The 19,749-nt window shown below is 46.0% G+C and overlaps 1 protein-coding gene across 5 annotated transcripts in view; it reads right to left on the reverse strand.

Annotated features, from left to right (window-relative positions):
• SAMD12 (sterile alpha motif domain containing 12) overlaps positions 1 to 18,356 on the reverse strand; it is a 177,818-nt gene extending 159,462 nt beyond the window's left edge. For all 5 annotated transcript variants that reach the window (XM_065629147.1, XM_065629144.1, XM_065629145.1 and 2 more), the window contains exon 1: positions 18,281 to 18,356. In XM_065629147.1, the coding sequence (XP_065485219.1) occupies positions 18,281 to 18,293 (13 nt within the window). In that variant the 5' untranslated portion in view covers positions 18,294 to 18,356. The remainder of the gene's footprint in view (positions 1 to 18,280) is intronic.
• Between the last annotated feature and the right edge of the window lie 1,393 nt (positions 18,357 to 19,749).

The raw sequence follows: 19,749 nt of genomic DNA on the forward strand, positions 1-19,749 counted from the left end.
CAGGCATTTTATGGAGAAGAATAGAAAAATACACCACCAACCCACAGAAACACAGTAAATGAAACTAAGAACACAAAGGGAACTAAATTTCAGCCTCACTGTGAGTAGCTGTAGGGGATTAGTCCTGGACTTCTTTTACGAGTATGTAAAAGAGGGAGGGATGCCCCTCCAAATAGTCAATTCTTTAGGAGACAGCCTGAGAGGAAGAGGAGGAGGAATCACTAGATCACAGAACGTCCAGAGCTGAGCCCTGCAGAGACCTCCTCTGGTGAAGGGAACAGAATAGGTGAACGATGCGGAGCTTCTGGAAATGAGGCAGGATTTCTACTGGCTGTCCCAGGGACCATCACAGGAAAAGGATTTCCAGCTAAAAATCTCTTCTTTCTCAAAAGTGATCCTCCATTTGCTTAGGCCTTGCATAGGGAATTGTGGGTTTGCTTTAAAAGCACTGAAAACCCTCTGAGAAGTTTTTTTGGAACTCCTGGGTTTCCCTTCCAAGGCAGCAATTTCTCAAAAACTTTTTTTTTTTTTAATTTTAATAGGGAAAAAAACACATAAGGAAAATGGGTCTGCAGCAGTCTATGGCTCTGTAGCCCTAATAGGGCAGGCATCTGCAGTTTCTTCCTGATACCTATAGAGCTGCTACAGAGCCCCATTTTCCAAACCAACTCTGCAGAGCTCTTCTCTAAGACCAGCTGCAGCTCTTCTTGCAAGTCCCTTTCTTCCCAGTTCAAACCAATTCCATAGGTTGCTGAAGGCAATGCAAAACCAAACCCCATCGTTTGGGCATCACCTCTCACTAGTAAGGAAGGAAAAAAAGATAACTGTCTTCCAGTCCCTCCTTTCCTCCTACTGGTGTTCCCAGGCACATGACTGAGTCAATCCAAAACATAAATACTTAAACCATAATAATTTTAATAGAGGTATTCCTAACTTTTGAGTCCTTTATTTCTAGGTACACCCCACACCTTACCCTTCCTAGATTTGGCTTTTGTCATGGCTACAAGCCTATGATGGAACTGAACCTGAACACAGCTGCTGCTTGACTTTTTTTCCTTGCAGGTCCTCTTTTTGTGTCAGAGGAAATGCAAAATCCTTTTTACTTCTGCAGTGGTAACAGGCTTCATCTGCGCTGGCTCTGTGGCCATTATGGGGAGGTATCCAGAACCTGCCAAGCTGTTATGATGGAGTCTTTGGGGCTTTTAAGCTCCCATGGGAGGTTTCAAAAAGATATTAATTTGTGGTTTATATTTACATCAGTGTGTTTTAAGATCTCAAAAAAATTCTCTCTCTCCTAGATCATATCCACCTGTCATTATCTATTTCTTCTATATCATATTTACCTACCTGAAAGAAACAAGTAATTACTGATGACTACTTTGCTTATCCTCCAGACCACAGAAAAGATGGATGTGATCCACCAAGACAGACTTTTTCACAGCCCAGTGAGGACAGAAATTGTTCTGTTAGTAACCAAATTCCCTCCTTGACAAAACATGGGAGATATCCTAAACAACCTGTTATAGTACTCCCAACACATCCTGCTCCAGCAGGGCCCAGAAATTAGCAATGAATGACAGTTGCTAGGGAATAGGGTCCATAAAAATCCCTCCAACTTTCTTCTGCAAGGACCTTGTCTAGCTGACCAGGAAGACTCCTGCATACACCTTCGAAACACTAACACATCTCAGCAGCATCCAGAAACAAGCAGTTTTTGGCTGTCCACCACCTTCCAGTGCTCACTGGAGGAATTCACAAAGCACAGTGGGACTTAGTGCTGCCTGAAGAAGACCACCAGCAGCAACCTTCCTCGGGATTGCAGCTCCTCCCTTCCCAGGGCCTCCAAACAATACGGATTAGGGAGGAAGGTGGTAACTGGTGGACAAGGAAAGCCTTCTGGGTTACTGTATTGATTTACCATGCATCACAGGGAGCAAATAATCCAGATTTCTGATGACATGGTAGCATAAGCCTCACCTGGATAGCTTAAAAAAGAAATAAATCACATGGCCAGATGCTGCTTGACTCTTAGCCCATCGTTCTTTCACAAGTAATGAATGTTAGTGCTGTTTCAGCAACACTTTATATCGGGATCCTTCAGGATACAAGAGAGAGAAAAAATTGGAGAGGTTGTTAGCAATTACATAGATGCCCATTACCTTTTTATTGGAAAGACATCACTGGTTAAAAGAAACACAGGCTGCCTCAGGAAAGACTTTTCCAAAGTTGCTGATATTGGGGGGTGGGGGAGACAACTTTTTTTATTTCCTAGGGGTATAGGGAGAAGGAAAGAGTTCCTCTCTCTCTTTCACCCCCATTATAGTCTTGGCTTACCATACACCTGGACTGAATCTGTTCCTTCAGGAAGACTCACCTAGAACAAGAGCCTCAGCATGGGGAGATGGCAAACTGAAGGGCCCGAGGAAAAAAAGCAGAGGTGAGGATAAATATCTCAGCCACTTGTCAAAGCTAAGCTCTCTTTGCCATGAGCCATCTCCAGGTAGCCAGCTCTACTGTTTTCCCCTAGTGTTGCCTCCAACTCTCAGCTATGCAGAGGGTAAGAAGGAATGAATATTTGCTTGCATGGGTCTGTTATTTCCTGTTACCACACAGAAATAATTTTTTCCATCTCTGTGGCAGAGGTGGAGCTCTTGCCTCCTTTTAGATGTCAATAAAAACCATAATTGTACCCTTTTGAGATTTGTTAGAAGCAGGGAGTGAGGTCAAGGCCTGGTCAATAACAACATATTATCTTCTTAAATCAGTACCTTATATAATTTTAGCTAGATAAGACCAGCTCTAAACTCAGGATTGACTATGCAAAACTAAAGGGGCTGGGGAGCTGAGAGAACCCAGGTTTAAACACCCTGTAGAACTGAGCCTAAGCAGCTCTTACAAAAGAATCATGAATCACCAACTTTATCACAACCCAACTGCTCTGATGCTCTTAGATGACTCTTCCTAAATCTCTTTCAGGATTTAATGGCATTCATCTGGAAAAGATTCTACCTACGAAGTATTTTTTTTTTCCAAAATACTTGTCCAGGCTTTTACTGCTCATTATGCTGGTATTAGCTAACAACAGCTCACCCCACCCTCTGCATTCAGACCACTTTCCCACACTGCTGCTTTGACAATATCCCGACTGTCTCAGCACCTCTTCACTCTACCAAATTAAATCTACTTCATCATCTCCAGACTTTAGAAGTCCATCAAGACACCAAACCCTACCTCCAAATCAGCTGACAGTAGCAGCCTGATGCCACTAAGTATCAGCAGTATCATTAGATTTTGAAACAGAACCTCTTCCAATATTCATCCATACAATCTCATTATTCATGTATCACCCATATTTCTCAGTAATACAACTCTTCATCCAGTTTCAGAGCACTTAAATTCTCCTTTTCCTGCTGAAAACCCCGCCTAACAGTTGATTAATGCTGTGTCTCTCTTCGTGTTTCCCGACAATTGTCATTTAACTTGGATTGAAAGCTTTCTGTGGTGGGAACTTGTTTTCTTTTGGGGAGGGAGAGTGGATATTCTGTACAGCTCTGACTGCACGGCAACAAGCACATGGGGAGTGGTGCTGGCAGACACAATAACACAGATCACATTTATGAAACAAACTATCATTTAAAACAAAGGTACTTAAGTGCTCTTGTACTCCTAGCTCAATGGTAGAGCTGAATCTATGGAAAATATCCAATTTTCCAGAATTTTAAAGAAAAGACATCTGAGGCCTGCCAAGTTAAGAGAGTCAAAAACTCTGCAAGAAAATAGTAAGTGGAGCATCCAAAATAGAGAAGTGGCCATGTCTGTCCTAAAAAACTAGGGAGGGAACAAAATTAATGCAATACACGGCGTATTTTTTCCACATGCTAGAACACAAACCCGAGTCCTTTCCATGTACACAGAGCAAGAGAATTTGTTGCCCCGCAGGAGCCATGTGAGCGGAGCTGTGTGCCCAGGCAGATCCCTTACGGCACCGGCTGCAGTTCCAAGGCAGAGCTGGCCGGGCACCGGGAATGCTGCGCTCCCCTGGCTGCCTCCCGGGCGGCCAACAGCCAAGAGACAGCTTGTCTGAGCACGCCTGATGGTATGCAAGAGTCACCAAGAGCCATTGCAAGCTACTGGCATCTGGGGACAGACCCTGCATTTCACTAGAGGGTACCCTGTGAATCCCGTCTCAAGAAACGCCTGAAGGCGTTCTTCAAAACGCAGCCTTGATACGTCCCAAGTTTTGCATGGACAGATGGAAAGTCTTTGTCTCTCCATCTGTAGGCTCAAGGCTTAGCAGATCAAATCTATGATCAGTTGCTACCTCTGTGCTCTCTGCTGCCTACCGTGTCAAACATTTCATAACTACTTGTTTCAGCGGGAATACTGCTGGCTGCTTAAAATTTTAAGCAGATCAGTTAAGTCTACATTAAAGCGTATTTGGCAAATGCTTGAGTTACATGCAATAACAATTGCTCTATTTTATAAAGGCGGTCGAGTAAAAATAGCATATTCTTACTCATCTGCCCTGTTCCGTGTGCATCACAGTCACATGCTAGCGTTTGCTATTTGGAGACAAAAAGCAGGCACAGGAGACACCCATCCAACCTCTAGCAATCCTTAGAAAACTTTCATGTGTCAAATACTGGCAAACACACAAGCTCCATTTTATGTATTCATACCACAGTCTTAGCTGCACAATGCTACGAGGGAAAACCATACAATCCACCTGCTATTCCCACCATAAAATGCCACATTGTTGAAAAAGACAAACAGAATTTAGTCCATACAGCTGAAACATTAAAAAAATCAAGCTGGACATAGCAAGGACCTTATAAAAAGGATCCAAATGCCTTTTCAGTTATCTCAAGTCTTCATGGAGGTCATGAAGATTTAACAGGTATTTCCAGGAAAGGAGATCCTACAAACCTTTGCACAGCAGCTCTCACTAGACCTGTTCCTGCCATCTCTGCCCAGCTCCTTGTCAAAAGCAAATCAAACCTCCGACCACATCAAATTCTGCAGTCAGCACTTTCAGTCAGACTTCTACACTTCCAGATGCCGCATTTCAATACCAGGCAGTCAAACAGCATCCCTAGGACTTTTTGCTTGACATTGTTCTCAACCCGCTTTAACTGGATTGATCAGAGAGGTGATATTCACGCTAAAAACACTGAGATCTTGTTCCAGATTGAGGTGGCTGCCCACACTGACCAAACTAGGCAAGAAGGATCTGCACTGCAAAGCCCTTTCCATATTTCCAGAAGCTTGTACTTCATCAGTAAGCCTGAATATCCTTAGAAAACATGGGATTATTTCAAGGACTATATCTGATCTGAACAGTTAGTACCACTTCTACAAAACTAAAAAAACAAGACTGAAAACAGCTAATAAAGATGACCTTAATTTGTACCATTAAATTTTGGATTATTCTGACTGCTTTATCTGGCAGGAAGTTTTTCCACAGTAATCAGTTTCTATAACTCCTATGGATGGCCCATCTGCCTCATCAATCAGTTTCTGGTTTTGAGAAACTGTCTGGCATTTGCCTCCAGGAATTACTTCTCCATGGAGTTCTATCTCCAGTTAACACAAATGAGCACAGTTCCTCCAACCTATCACTTCGGAGCAGCTCAGACTGCAAGCAAAGTTTCACACAAATACAGCCTGCTGCTTATGTTGCCACCTCGTAAATATTGCTGGCAACCTGCTGGGGAAGTAGCTTCAAGATTTTGCCTGCTCTGTTTCTCGAATCTGCCTATCCAAGGGCCACCAAATTAGCAGCATTCACAGAGTAAAGAAGCCTGCCAAATCAGTCAGGACATTTTCTACCTCAGTACAGACAACTTTTATCTATCAGAAACTCCCTTTAAGGCTGAAGTCCCAAAGTACTTTAGTGAAGCAGTATTTGCATCCAGCTATCTGCTTCTGTTGGTCAGCATCAAAAATCAGCACTACGCAATTACAAATAGGCTGTGCCTAAAGCCAGGCCAGTGCTGAGCTGTGGGGCTCTTTGTAAAGTCTTGCTACTGATGAGCTGTACCCGTAGGTTTGAGTTCAAAGCTCAGCCAGCCAGGACACACTGCTGTACTGCCAGGTCCCTCCTGAGAGCTGCTTGTCTTGGTCTCTCTCTTGATCACAACCGTTAGTCATCTACTAGATTAACCAATTTAATAAACAATAAACTTTTTACAACATAGAAATTTTACAATCAAGAGTTTGTTTGAGCAGCAGGTCATGACCTCCGGCTGGGTGGTATCTCAAAGGGCAAGAGAAGAGACAGCTCTGCAGCAGGGACATGGACCCAGGTGAGGATGGGCAGGGAGGGCAGAGCAGGGGAGAGCCTGGGGTAGAAAGGGGACAGAGGCAGGCAGGGATAAAGCATTCAGAGGAGGGATGTTCATTTGGGCTTTTAACTATAAATTATGGGGCTTTTGCATTTTTTACCCCTTTAGAATTATCATCAGCAAGACAAAATTTAAGTAACTGCACTCCTGATGCAGCTATCTCTGAATCTCTCTAGATGGGCAACTGGGTGGTCATCCCAGCTTACCACACCAATTACTACCAGAAGCCATTCGCTCTCTCCAGAAACAATGAAAAAGCTCCCAAAACTGAAGCCAAGCACAGAAAGAGAAAAATCATGAGACAATCTACTATTTTCCACATACATCTCACACACACACCTCAGCTGTAGGAGGCGGCTGATGGTAGTGAGTCCTGTATAGCACCAGAAAGATATCAAGAAACCAGAATGAGTACTTAAGAGTTTCATCCACAATCAAACTAAACTATTGAGCTGGTTGAACGCCATGCAAATCTTGACTGTACAGAGAGAAGAAAGACTTCCTAGTTGTCTACAGAACAGAAACACTAAGCCCAGAATAAGAAGTCCTCTTCTTGTACAGGTTAAGTTTGCCTTTTAAGATCCTCATCCCACCAGGATACTTATGCACATAAGTTTGCTCAGCTAAGAAATTTACTTACGGATTTTTGACAACTTTCCTACTGGAAACTATTTATTTTATGTATGGCAACATCCGCATGGCCATCCCTTATCTCATAGACTTTAGCAAGCGCAATAAACATAAAAGACAGTTTGTTACACCTGCTCTACAGGAGACAGATTGCACATTATCACTACGCTAGATAGACTTTGGAGCCTCAGAAACGCAAGTTCTGCCTTTGTAACAGCACCAGGATTTCATGATAAAAAGCAGACACAATGACAGGACAGCCAAATTATTTCTGAAGCATTTTCTTGTTCCATTTTAATAAATGTACAGTTGGTATAAGCAGCTCTTGAACTCACATTGGTAACAGAGAGGTCCACTGAAGAATGGACTAATTCAGTGAATAAGTAAGGCAAGTCTACCACAAATCCTGCACAGGTATAGAGGAAGAGGAGAATACTGGCAAAGAAGGAGACTAGTGAGCCATGCAATTAGCTCAGAGCAAAATGGATCTTCGTCAACAAAGTAATAAAGGTCAGTAACATGCATCATATGTATACAGGAACATAATTTGAGCAATGGATTACAGTACAAAAGAGTTAGTAATTTGTTTTGCAAACTAATTTCATCCTCTGTTAATAAGAAGACTTGTGCAAGCATCTACAAAGCTTCTCCTGAAATGTGCTACAGGAGATAAGAAGTATAAGTATGGAGAGAAAGAGGAGGGGGAAAAAAAAAAAATCAAAACAAAAAACCCATAATCAATGGGTAGATATAGAGGAAGAGACCTAAAATTATGCTCTCTCTGAAGGAAAAGTATCCACCATTGCAATTGTCCATCACCAACTGACTTAGGCAAACTGCAGACTAGGTACCACTGACTCTCTGAGGATTTCACAGTGAATATGGAGAGGAAGTAGATAGAAAAGACAAAGAACACACTTGGGTAAGAAACAAGCCTTCATTAGTTCCGCTATTCCTTGAAGAAACTTGTCTTGCAACCACTGCTTAGGAGATTAGCTAGTCACGCTCCATTGCAAACTACATTTCTAAGAATGCCTCATCTCAAGTCCTAACAGCACTACTATTCAATTCTATAATCAGCCAGCAGTACATCAGAAACCTTTTCTAAACAAGAGTGAGCCTATCCAGCGTACAAAGCACAGCTCGGACACACACAGGTGAAGTCAGAGGTGCACTGTCCCAGACACGCATCACATATCTCTGCCTTTGCCCAGCTCACGAAGCTGGTGTCTGCTGAACTTGCGGCACGGAAATGGCTACAATTTAGCTGTGGATCCAGGTTTTATTTCTTGTCCCATGAATGATGCACAAAGACATCAAAACACAAAGGAAAATTTATTTATTTATTCTCACTAGCATAACTTGCTTGCAATCTGGCAGTTGACTGTTTTTTAATCCTGGCTTTCTCTCAACTGCCTAAAAGTTAACTCCTGTATCATTGTTCAAGGCTACCCCTTCCCCCGTATGTTTAACTGAAGATCCTGGAAATGCCTTCTTTCCTTCCCCCAGCAAAATTCTTCTCCTCCTACTCCTCCTACTTCTTACTCATACCACAGTAGCCTACTCACTCTAGTATCCCAGCTGATTTGTGTAGCGACAAACTGTTAGCTGAGAGTATGCAATTATTTTGCTAGAAGAAAATCCAGGAGAAAGCTTCTATTTACACACATTACAATTCTTCTTTCTTATGTTTCTGAAACAGCATTATTAAAAGTCTCTTTCTTGCTTTTACTAGGTTATTTGCAGAGAAGCAAATCAACTCAACTAAAATCCCCCCTAGGGAGGAAAAAAAAAAACACACACAACAAAAACAACCACAAAAACAGTGCAGAGGAGAGCAAATAAGTGGGGGAATGGAGAGAAGTAATGATGTGGATGTTCACATGAAGACTGTGAGCTATCAAGATTCCATGTTATATAGAAATGGATAGGACTGCACTAGAGGCTACAGTCCACCCTAAACCCCTTCCTCACGCTCTTCTGTTGAGTCACATACTCCCTGTAAGCACCTGGGATCCTGTAACAGAACGCGCAGTTCACCCAGCCCAAGTTCAGCCCCCCACTCACCTGCTTCATCCAGAAGCAGTACACATTAGGCTGAATTCTTGCTGTTCCAAGTAATGAACCTGCTCTTTAATGCCAAGTTCAGCTCATTCTGCATGGAGAACACATAGCTACTTACAGCAACTCTCTCATCATTCTCCTTGCAGTCCTGCTGCCACGGGACAATTCTGGAGAAAGAGAACCCTATGTAAAGGTGACGGACCCAAGGCAGAAGCCACTAAGGGTGAGATCTGTAGATCTGATCTGGTTCAGGCCCTCCTGAAGGTCTCTCTCAGACAGTATTTAATGTATTTATGCAGGGAAGTACAGCAGCTTCCAACCCTACCTGCTGTGCAGAGCCGGTATTTTCCAGGATGGCATTTCTAGAGCTGCAGCCTAATGTGGGTCCCCTCCTTTCTGCCCAGTCCCACTGACCTGACAGACAGTTCCTCTTACAGAACAGCATCAGTTCGCATATACTGGGAAAAAAAGAGAGCTACATATCTTATACATCACTATCCTGTCTGTTGATGTTTTTATAGCTCAGTGCCCAATTCACCATCTCCTCTCTGCGTTTCTAGGTTGCCCCAGCCAAATTCTCCTCTCAGTTAACTTGATGCAAATCAATCTGTTGCGGTGAATGCAATTGTGCTGGATGCACACAAGATGAGCTGGACTTTGTCATAAAAGTGATCAGGCTGAGTCAGACTAAAAGTCCAGCCCTTTATGCCACTGCTTAAGGAAACAGTGTGAGAACAGGGTGTACATGAACTGATCTTCCCTCAGCAGACTAGGAACGACCCACCATTGAAAGCTGCACCTGGGGAACTCTGTGTTATACAAAAAACTATTTCCTTTTTTTATTTTAAGCACAAAACCCTACAGCTTCGTCGTTCTCTGGATGAGGGGATTGAGTGCACCCTCAGTAAGTTTGCAGATGACACCAAGTAGGGTGGGAGTGTTGATCTGCTGGAGGGCAGGAAGGGCATACAGAGGGATCTGGACTGGCTGGATCACTGAGCTGAGGCCAATTGTATGAGGTTCAACAAGGCCAAGTGCCGGGTCCTGCACTTGGGTCACAACAACCCCAGGCAGCGCTACAGGCTCGGGGAAGAGTGGCTGGAAAGTGCCTGGGGAAAAAGGATCTGAGGGTGTTGATTGACAGTGGCTGAACATGAGCCAGCAGTGTGCCAGGTGGCCAAAAAGACCAAGAGCATCCTGGCTTGTATCCGGAATAGTGTGGCCAGCAGGACTAGGGAAGCGACTGTGCCACTGTACTTGGCACTGGTGAGGCTGCACCTTGAATCCTGTGTTCGGTTTTGGGCCCCTTATCTTAAGAAGGACATTGGAATGTCCTGGAAGAGTGCAGAGGAGGTGACAAAGCTGCTGAGGGGTCTGGAGCACAAGTCTGATGAGGAGCAGCTAAGGGAACTGGGGCTGTTCAGCCTGGAGAAAAGGAGGCTGAGGGGAGACCTGATCGCTGTCTGCAACTGCCTGAAAGGAGGTTGTAGTGTGGAGGGGGTTAGTCTCTTCTCCCAAGTAGCAAGTGATAAGACAAGAGGAAATGGCCTCAAGTTGTGCCTGAGGTTTAGATCGGATATGAGGAAACATTTCTTCATGGAAAAGGTTGTCAGGCATTGGGACAGGCTGCCCAGGGAAGTGGTTTAAAGACCTCCAGGGATGGTGACTCAAAGACATACAGATGAGGCTCTTAGGGACACAGTTTAGTGCTAGATTTAGGTTATGGTTGGACTTTATGATCTTAAGGGTCTCATCCAACCAAAATTATTCTGTGATTCTATGATCCTGCCTTGTGAGCTAGTTCCTTTCTTCACCTGCTCCAATGTCTAAGGATTCTCTCCATGGTCATCTCTTTTCCAAGCTAAAGAATCCAAATCTTAGAAACCTGCCCTCAGAGAACATATCACATCTCTGACCAGCCAACTGCCCTTTCATGTACTCTTTTCAGTCCTGTGTTTTTTTGGGGTGTGGCAAGCAAAACTGCAGAGAGGATTCAAAATACAAGAGCAACATGCAATGACATAGAAACAAAGGTATTTCCTGTCTTGTTCTGAGCTCTTCCACATGGTCCTGAAATCCTATTTACCTCTTTGACCATCACCAACCAGAGGGTTTGAGAAGACTTCAAAATTACTCAATTTTCTGGCCATTTTCTCCATATTTGCCTTTGGCACCTTCCAGAACTACTCCCTCTACATTCTCTGCATGCTTTGAGCAAATAATTGAGGGTTGAGTTGTTCAGCTGTTATTCTGCAAGGGTAAATACCTGTATCCATTCAAAGGCAACAGCTTTCATGGGAAATAACCCGCAATAGGATTGTTCTGTCCCAACCTCCAAGTATTTCCTGTGCACAGAAAGGGAAGTCCTTGCCTCAGAGATCATGTACAGGGTGTTTCAAAAAGATGGATCAAACATGTTATAATTACACAAAAATTTACAAATGGTTTAATGAGTTATCAAGTTCTAGTGACCTTTTCATAAAATGTTCTATGTTCCCTTCACCTGCTGTACAGACTGCAAGAGTTTCATTCATGGGTGGTTTGTGATTGCAGAAATATGGTGATTTCGAATTGGGCACATCTTTTTGAAACACCCTGTTGTTTGGACAAAAAGAGAGACAACAGAGAGATGGGACAGGCCACAAGACGATAAAACTCTCTCAGCCAGAACAGCAAAGAAAATTGGCACCAGAGCCAGACACAGTATCCCTAACAAACCCAGAAACTCAATAATCAATGCACTGAGCAGCAGCCCTCCAACAGCTCTACTGCTTCTGCAAACTAGCTGTAGCACTTTCAGAGTCCAATGGACAAACCAAAAACTTACTGTGCTCTCCAGACACCTAGGTCTGCACTCACTAGCAAGCCTCCACAGATGATGTTCTGGACAGAGACCTCTCCATGGTTAGCAGCTGAACAACCTGCATCAGTCTCCAACTCTGACACCAGCTGGCTACAGTGCCTTACTCTGAGGTTCTCATTGCTGCTCTCCTGCCATAACCCTCGTGGCAGCAATGCTGCAAAGCACAAGGTACTGACTCCAAACAGCTTGCCTTGGCCTCATACACCAAGCTGTAAACAAGGGCAAGAAAGCTACACAACCTGCCTGGATGTTACCCACCATGTTAGAAAACCTCTCACGAATTCTGTTTTATAATTTCCATTTAAGCAGTAAACATTGGATCTTACAACGTCACTACCAACTTTGTTGGTATTTTCCAGTAGTATGCTAGGAAACGCATCTAATGCCTAACTCCTGTCATTTGCTCACTTGCTCTGTCCTGGTGGAGAAAGCACATGAATTTTCAAAGCACCATTCCTTCCCTTGGCCCATACATCACCACCTGACAAGATTTATCCTTATGATGGGATTTGATTGAATTGAAACAGCCAATTTATACTAATCAATGTCCTCTTGGAGCTACTGAGTCTTCCAAGTATTGTAAAGGGTAAGGCTAAATACTCATTATTTTTATCTAAATTGGTTGACCTGGAAGCACTTCAGAGTTTCCAGATACACTCTTATCCCACAACCAAATTTCATCCAAGGGAAATGCAGTGATATGCCAAGTCTATCCTGTATCTTGATTCTTGCCTAATATGGGTCCATTTCAAAAAGCAGGGGTGGAAAAAATGACCACGTAACCTGCTATTTTCCACTCCCCACTCAGTGTGAATACACCGAAAGAGACTACAGTGTAGTGACATTCTTTGTTACCAGACCTTCATTTTGGGGTTTCCACTTCCCACAGTGGAATGCACCTTCTGAACTTCAGCTCAGTCACCCTGTACTGAGGAGCACAATGTACCTCTTCAAAATGAGCAGTTGCAGTCCAAAACAGACTCCTGGCCTTAGGTAGCTACATTATTCCTTTGGAGAAGGATCACTATCTACCTTGTTGAAGACAGACACGAACTGTGACAGAGCTGACTTTTTCAAATGTAGCAACTTAGATACAAAAGCTCTAAGCAGTGGTTCAAAGCAGAGGAGCACATGCTGCCACCAAGCTGTACACACACTGCGTGCTGGGAGAACAGAGGTTGTGTGTCAAGGGGGGAAGCCCCATCTTCTGAAGTTGCGCTGTTGCTGAGCAAGAAGGAATGGTACAGATGTTGCAGCCCAATGAGAAGGCTGCCACATGAATGTGGATGGGAGAAGACCTATGTTCCAGTCTGGAATCCAATAATTGCCTATTCATTTTTGCAATAAGTAGTTACTAAATAACATATAGAACTGGTACCAAGACCAAAGACTGGAGTTCAGGTCTTACCCTCTCTGCCCTGCATGTACCTCCCCCACTGGTCTCATCCAGCTTGGAGGAAAGGAGGCTGAGGGGAGACCTTATCGCTGTCTGCAACTACCTGAAAGGAGGTTGTAGCGAGGTGGGTGTCAGTGTCTTTTCCCAAGTAACGAGTGATAGGATGAGATAAAATGGCCTCAAGTTGCACCAGGGGAGGTTTAGATTGGATATTAGGAAACATTTCTTCACTGAAAAGGTTGTCGAGAATTGGAACAGGCTGCCCGTGGAAGCGGTGGAGTCACCATCCCTGGAGGCGTTTACAAGACATGTAGATGCGATGCTTAGGGACATGGTTTAGTGGTGGACTTGGCAGTGCTGGGTTAATGGCTGGACCTGATGATCTTAAAGGTCTTTTCCAACCTAAACGATTCTATGATTCTACCCATCTCCTCTGCTAACACTCAATGTGACAGTTTCAACTGGAGAGGTGGATGTTTATCTCAGTCCAGCTTCCAACTGGCAGCTCTTTCCAGGATGTTTCTGAGTCCCTCAAGCCAAGGAGCGGTTGGAAATTATTCAAGAAAATAAAAGCATTGATAGAAGCACATGCTATTTTTGATTGACAGGGTTTGTTACTTCTTTGCTCCACAGGCAATTAAGTGTGCTGAAAATCCATCTACTAGATCACATTCCCTGGAATCTTAGATGTGGAGACATCCAGTCTCAGCCTGAAGAGGGTGTAGGAATAAGACAAAGCCGAATAACTGAATATCTGTCAAAAGAGTTGTACTTTTGGGTACATCCTGGAACAGCATGATGGGTACCTACACTGAAATCTACTTCAATATTGTCTTTCAGGTGATCCTGAACTTGCTTTACCATTCCCAGCAGAGCTGGCATAGCACATCTATGAGCTCACCGTATCTCAAGTCTCTGAAGAAACACATGGCAGCATTCAGTATCCGTTGGAGCTGGCTGGGCACTGAAGGCTTTCCACCCAGGTACATCACATTGCTGGAATTCAGAGGATTGCTTTGACAGAAGTTGGTTACAAGCTGCAAGTAACTTCGGTCTTGCAGTGGTGAACCTTGATGCCACACCCCAGAATGCCCTGACCTCCTTTGAGAGGTGAGGCCAGAGTCATTGTCATTTTATATCAGCAACACTCCACTTCTTACTAAAAAATATTCTCCAGTAGGCAGAACCAGAGACTCAGTAGCACGAGCCCACAACAGAAGAGCCATAGGACAGTAGAATTTAACATTAACTCTCAGGAGGACACTAGCAACAAAAATACGTACGCACTTTCCAAAGCCTATACACAGAAGGAAAGGAGCTAGACCAAACTTCGTTAAACACTAATTATGAAAGAACTCCATGATATAATTAGTGCTTTTTTGCTCAGGAATCTCAAAGACACCACAGGTCAGGGCTGCAAGAGATCGACAGAGCTGTGTGGGATTACCTGCATGCATACATTATCTGGTGGGTGCTGTCAGTCTCGCACTTCCCTGTGCAATAAACACTGAGGGGAGGGGGAAGAAATCAGCATTTCTCTCATCCCCGTTACCTCTGCTGCACAAGAGCAAAAAGAAAAAAAATTTGAGAACACTGTTGCAGAGATCAAAAGCCTTTTTCTACTGGCTCTGACCTAGTTCTTTCATTCTTACTAGAGGGAAAAAAAGCACTTAAAGGAACATTGTCAAAACTGTTAGGTCTAAAAATAGAGTTACCTTGGCAGTGCTCCCATCTGGATGGGCTCAGATTAAGGAGTGAAGCTCACTTTCCCCATACACACCAATCCTTTCAGCAATCAGGAAGCACCGGTACCACGCAGCCCAAAAGACTCCCAGTCCACACAATCTCTTTTGGGACACTCGGGTATGTATTAAATATAACTGGCAAGGAACTGTAGTACCCTCCAAATTCCTATTTTGTATTTGCAAATCCATCACTGTCAGCTATCCCAGTAAAAAATTTGGGACACTTTCCTTAAGTAAACTGCTGGACATTTGTTGCTATAACTAAACTCCAGCACTCCATGCTAAGATAGCATTAAAAATAATCAAATTTTAGCAAGATTTCAACAGTTTGTCAGATAAAATGAAATCAGAATTTTTCAAAGATTCTCCACAAACTAGAAGCTACAAAACATTTTCACTTTAGCCACACAGGTCAGTTCCAAAAGGAGCAACGAAGAGTCTCTGGGTTCATGGCTGAGGCTGACAAACGGGCAGTTTCCACAGAACAATAGCCGCGGTGGAGCTGGTGGGGCAGCGGATGTTGGCTCTGGCCAGGAACTCCCATGCTCCAGGATCCCCTTGTGCCCCAGGGACCTCTCCACTCCCTGCCCGTTGCATCCCAGAGCCAGCCACTGGCGTGTTCAAATAAGAAGACAGTTGGCCCAGCCATCCAGAAGCCTTGCTATGATCTATAAAAAGGTCTGAAGATCCAGGAAGCCCATCCTAGCTAAGCTCCCGGCTGACTACCGCAGAGACTGGAAGGCCAGACAAACTCAGCTTAAACCAGGTTTTCAGGGCTTTTCTTATTTCTAGGCTTCCAGAGCTGATGTACAGCAGGTTACACTCTCAAGATTGCAAGCAGCAAACCAGGAAAATGTTTTACCAATGAAAACAAACAAAACAAATAACTGAAGAAAAAAAAAGGCATTCTGTGTTTCCTGAGTCCAAGACATTTTGAGTTCAGCAAATTGGCATTTTTCTACAAAACTATCAATTTAGGAGATTCCACAGCAACTTTACTTTTGACTAGAGTATGATCTGCACACTGTGGTGATCAGAGCCATATGGGACAAGTAACCTCTCAGCTTCCCAAACAGAAGCTGTAATGCCACATTACCTGCCAAAAGACACAGTTCATGAAAAGAACACGGCTCACACCCAGGGCAGAAGATGCACTGAGACAAAAGCATGCTTTTAAGTACAGTGAAACAAAGAAACAGAGTTCCAACAGAAAATGATGGATAAGAAAAGGCCTTAAATGTGCATGCGCAACAGTCACACAAAGTAGTCACAGCTGCACAGCTACTTGTGCTGAAGAAGTAAGTAATCATCTTGTGCTAGTGTAAGGGTAACAGAATTATGCAAAGGCAAGAAAGTTGAAGGAGAAAAACCCAAAACAGGAGGAAAGCAGACAAGAAAGCCTGTTCTGACAGACCAGAGCAGGGATGCACACTGGGGGAAGGAAAGGGGAAGGAGATAAATAAGGAAAAAAAAACCCATCTCAGGAGAAGGGAAAGGCACTGCTTTAGCAGAGCTTTCCTTCATTAATATTTACAAAGCTTTTAGAGATTTTTCAGATGGAAGGCACTGCAGATATGACAGGAATTATTACAGACCTGAAAAAATCCAGCAAACAGACTGAGGACTTCAAGTGAATAGAGGAGGATGACATTAGAGAGCACCCTGAAATAGAGGTTGCTGCTGGCATATGAACCATCTGGTGCACGGCAGTCTGTTTCATTTACTTACTTACCCACTACTGGGCACGCATGCCCTGTTCACGTTACTAAGTTTTTGCCACCAAAGAAGCAATGCTTTTATTCAGGACCACTACCTTCCTTCTTCATAGTCTTACAGTCTTCAGAACTGCCATGCAGTAAAGCAGCCTGCGCATACGAAATCTGTTTGACTCATGGAGAGCCTTACGGTTTAGGGTGGACAACTTTGGATGTGCACAGACACCTTTTGAGGTGAGCCTTTTGGCTTTGTTTACCTTAATCCAAGTTTGCCTGAGAAGCTGTTTTTCAGGGATGTTAAGCTGCTTGCCACCTTCAGTAAGCCCAAGTTTTTGCTGGACTATCATTTGTGCTGCTCAGCCAAAGGCAACTTCAGCATGATTTTCAGTGATACAGCACACGGTCTCAGGTGGAACCATAGATCTCAGCATAACTGAGAAACAAAGCTCAAGCCGGTCTCAAGATGAGCACCACCCAAAACCCAACATAACCTAAATTAAGCATAGGAGAGGGGTCAGATGGCTGTTTTTCACACTGTGGACTTCTGAAGCTTTCCTGAGGACACAGAAGAAAGCAAGATGGGACCCAAGCCCCAGGATTCTCGATGCCTCGCTCTAAAGCCCTAGAAAACTGAGTGAAGCTCGGAAGCAGACGGCAGGGAAATGGACTTGCCTCTTCCCATACATCTGGTCACATCCCTCCTCCAACTTCCCAAACCCCCACAGAAAGGGCACACATACCCAACGTCAGACCACCACAGGAGTATGGGAAGACCTCAACAAAACATCCACCTTTCCAGCTGATGGTAGCACCAGCTGAATCACCAGGTACTGCCCCAGGCGCCGGGCACCTCGCCAACACCCCACAGCTCCCGGCTCCCCAGGAGTTGTGCACCTCGGCCCCTGGGCTTCTGCATCTGCTGCGGGGGCACAAGGGGCCGAGCACAGCCCGGCACCGACAGCTCTGCGCCCACACGGGGGACGGGCGGCGGCTGCTTGAGCTCCGTGGGTATCCCGGCCTCAGGGCACTCGGGGCTTTGGGCGGCACCGAGGGCCGGCGGCGGCGGGGCGGGGAGGCCGCCCGGGGCTGAGCGGGGCCGCTTCGGAGGGAGGCGGCGCAGGTCTGCAGCCCCTGCCGGGAGAGGCGGCACCTCCGGGCCCGCCGGGAAGTTGCCGGACTGAAGCCTGGGGCTGCCGCAGGCTGCGCGGGCAGCTCCCGCCGCCTCCCCGGCCGCCCCGGGCGGGCGCCCCTCCCGCGGGCCGCCGCAGCCCGACCCCGCGCCACCTGGCCCGGGGCAGGCGCGGCGCTGGGGGCGGCCGGGCCGAGGCGGGGCGGGAGGCGGCGGGGCGCCCCGCGGGCGAGGCCGGTGCAGCGGGCGGCAGAGCGGCCCCGCCGGCGGGCACGGCTCCCCCCGCTTCCCCCGCCGAGCACGGGCCGGCCCCGCCGCGGCGCAGGTGAGTGCCCGGGGGAGGAGACAGGGGAGGGACCCCGGGGGCGGCGGGTAGGGGACGCGGAGCCCTTACCTTCCACCGCCATCCTCCCGGCCTCGCATAGTGCGCCGGCCGCCGACCCGGCCCCGGCGGCGCTGCCCCGGCCGCCCCCCCCGCCCGCCAGCGGGCTCCGCTCATCTGCAGCCGCCGCGATCAACCTGCAGCGCTCCCGCTGACAGCGGGCGGGGCCGCGCCCCCGCCGCACCCTGGGAAATGTAGTCCCGGCCGGGCGCCCGGACAGGCGGCGGCTGCCCCGCGGCCTTCGCGGGGGATTTGGGGGCGCCGGACGCTTCCACATGCGCCTGCCGAGCAGGGGGGGCGCTGGCTGGGCTGCGAGGGGCTGGCGGCGTGGTGCCCAGCGCCAGGTGTGCGGCGGGGCTGAGCAGGTGCCCTGCCGAGAGGAAACGCCATTTCACAGGTGCACGGCGTGTCCGTGCCGGGGTGCTGCAGCCACTGCGAACTCCAGCCTGGCGGCTCCTGGCGCTGAGGCGCCAGCCCATCCCATCCCGCCCCAGCCCATCCCTGGCGCGGCTGGAGCAGGCTCTCAGCGGGGAAGGAGAAAGTCTCACAAAGAGCACCAGGGACATCCCATTGGGACCTCACCGCCTCAGTCTTTGTCCGTTCACCATCTTCTTCCCGTCCAGCTCTGTCAGATCGTCCAAAAAAACCTGGAAGACGAAGGAGATGAGTGACACAGTGACGAAGCCTTTATTCAGGTCCTCACCAATCTTACGCCAAACAGCCTGGCGCCCTCAAGATCTGTCCTGAAATGTTGCCCATCTGAAACACAGCTGTGGGTTTGTACCCTTTACAGGTTCATTTTGAGACATCAAAAAGATTTTGGAGATTTTTGTCCTTCAAAAATACCCTTTTTTGTTGTTGTTTCAAATGTATCAACAAATATGAAGCAACCCAGTGTTAGGGAAGTTTCTTTACTTTAGGTATCCCGAAGCAGTGTCTTAGTCATGAATTCCAGAAATTTCTCCAAAAGAAATAATTTATTTGTAAGGTACAGCATAGAGAGCATCTAGAGCTGGGTCCCTCACACCAGGAAGAGTCTATGAGTTCCTTTACTCACTAAAGTTATGTCATTACTAAAATGAAGAGGGCAACAGCAGGGGCACCGAGTATAGAAGGGCAAATACAGACAGGGCATGAAAACATTTTCATGTGTTCTTTTTGTTTGTTAGCAGCGGCTATTGCAGCTAATTAGTGTTATTCATGACAGGTTATTTTTGCAAAACAAACCTCCATGAGTTCAAATTCGAGTGCAAAAACATACAATGTGCAAATGAATAAGGACTTCGTAAACTCCAGGAATTTTGACATTCTTGAAATATCTAAAGTAATTAAAATTAAATTGGGTCTTCAGTTTTTCTTTTATGAAGGAAAACCAGAGCCTATGCAGAACGGCCTTAAAGCCCAACTCTTTCCTGAAGCCTTCTGTTACCACATGGCCCTGAAGACCTCACTTGTGCTTTGCTCTCATATACATTTGAACT

The sequence above is a fragment of the Caloenas nicobarica genome, chromosome 2 (assembly GCF_036013445.1).
Source record: "Caloenas nicobarica isolate bCalNic1 chromosome 2, bCalNic1.hap1, whole genome shotgun sequence".
Lineage (NCBI taxonomy): Eukaryota > Metazoa > Chordata > Aves > Columbiformes > Columbidae > Caloenas > Caloenas nicobarica.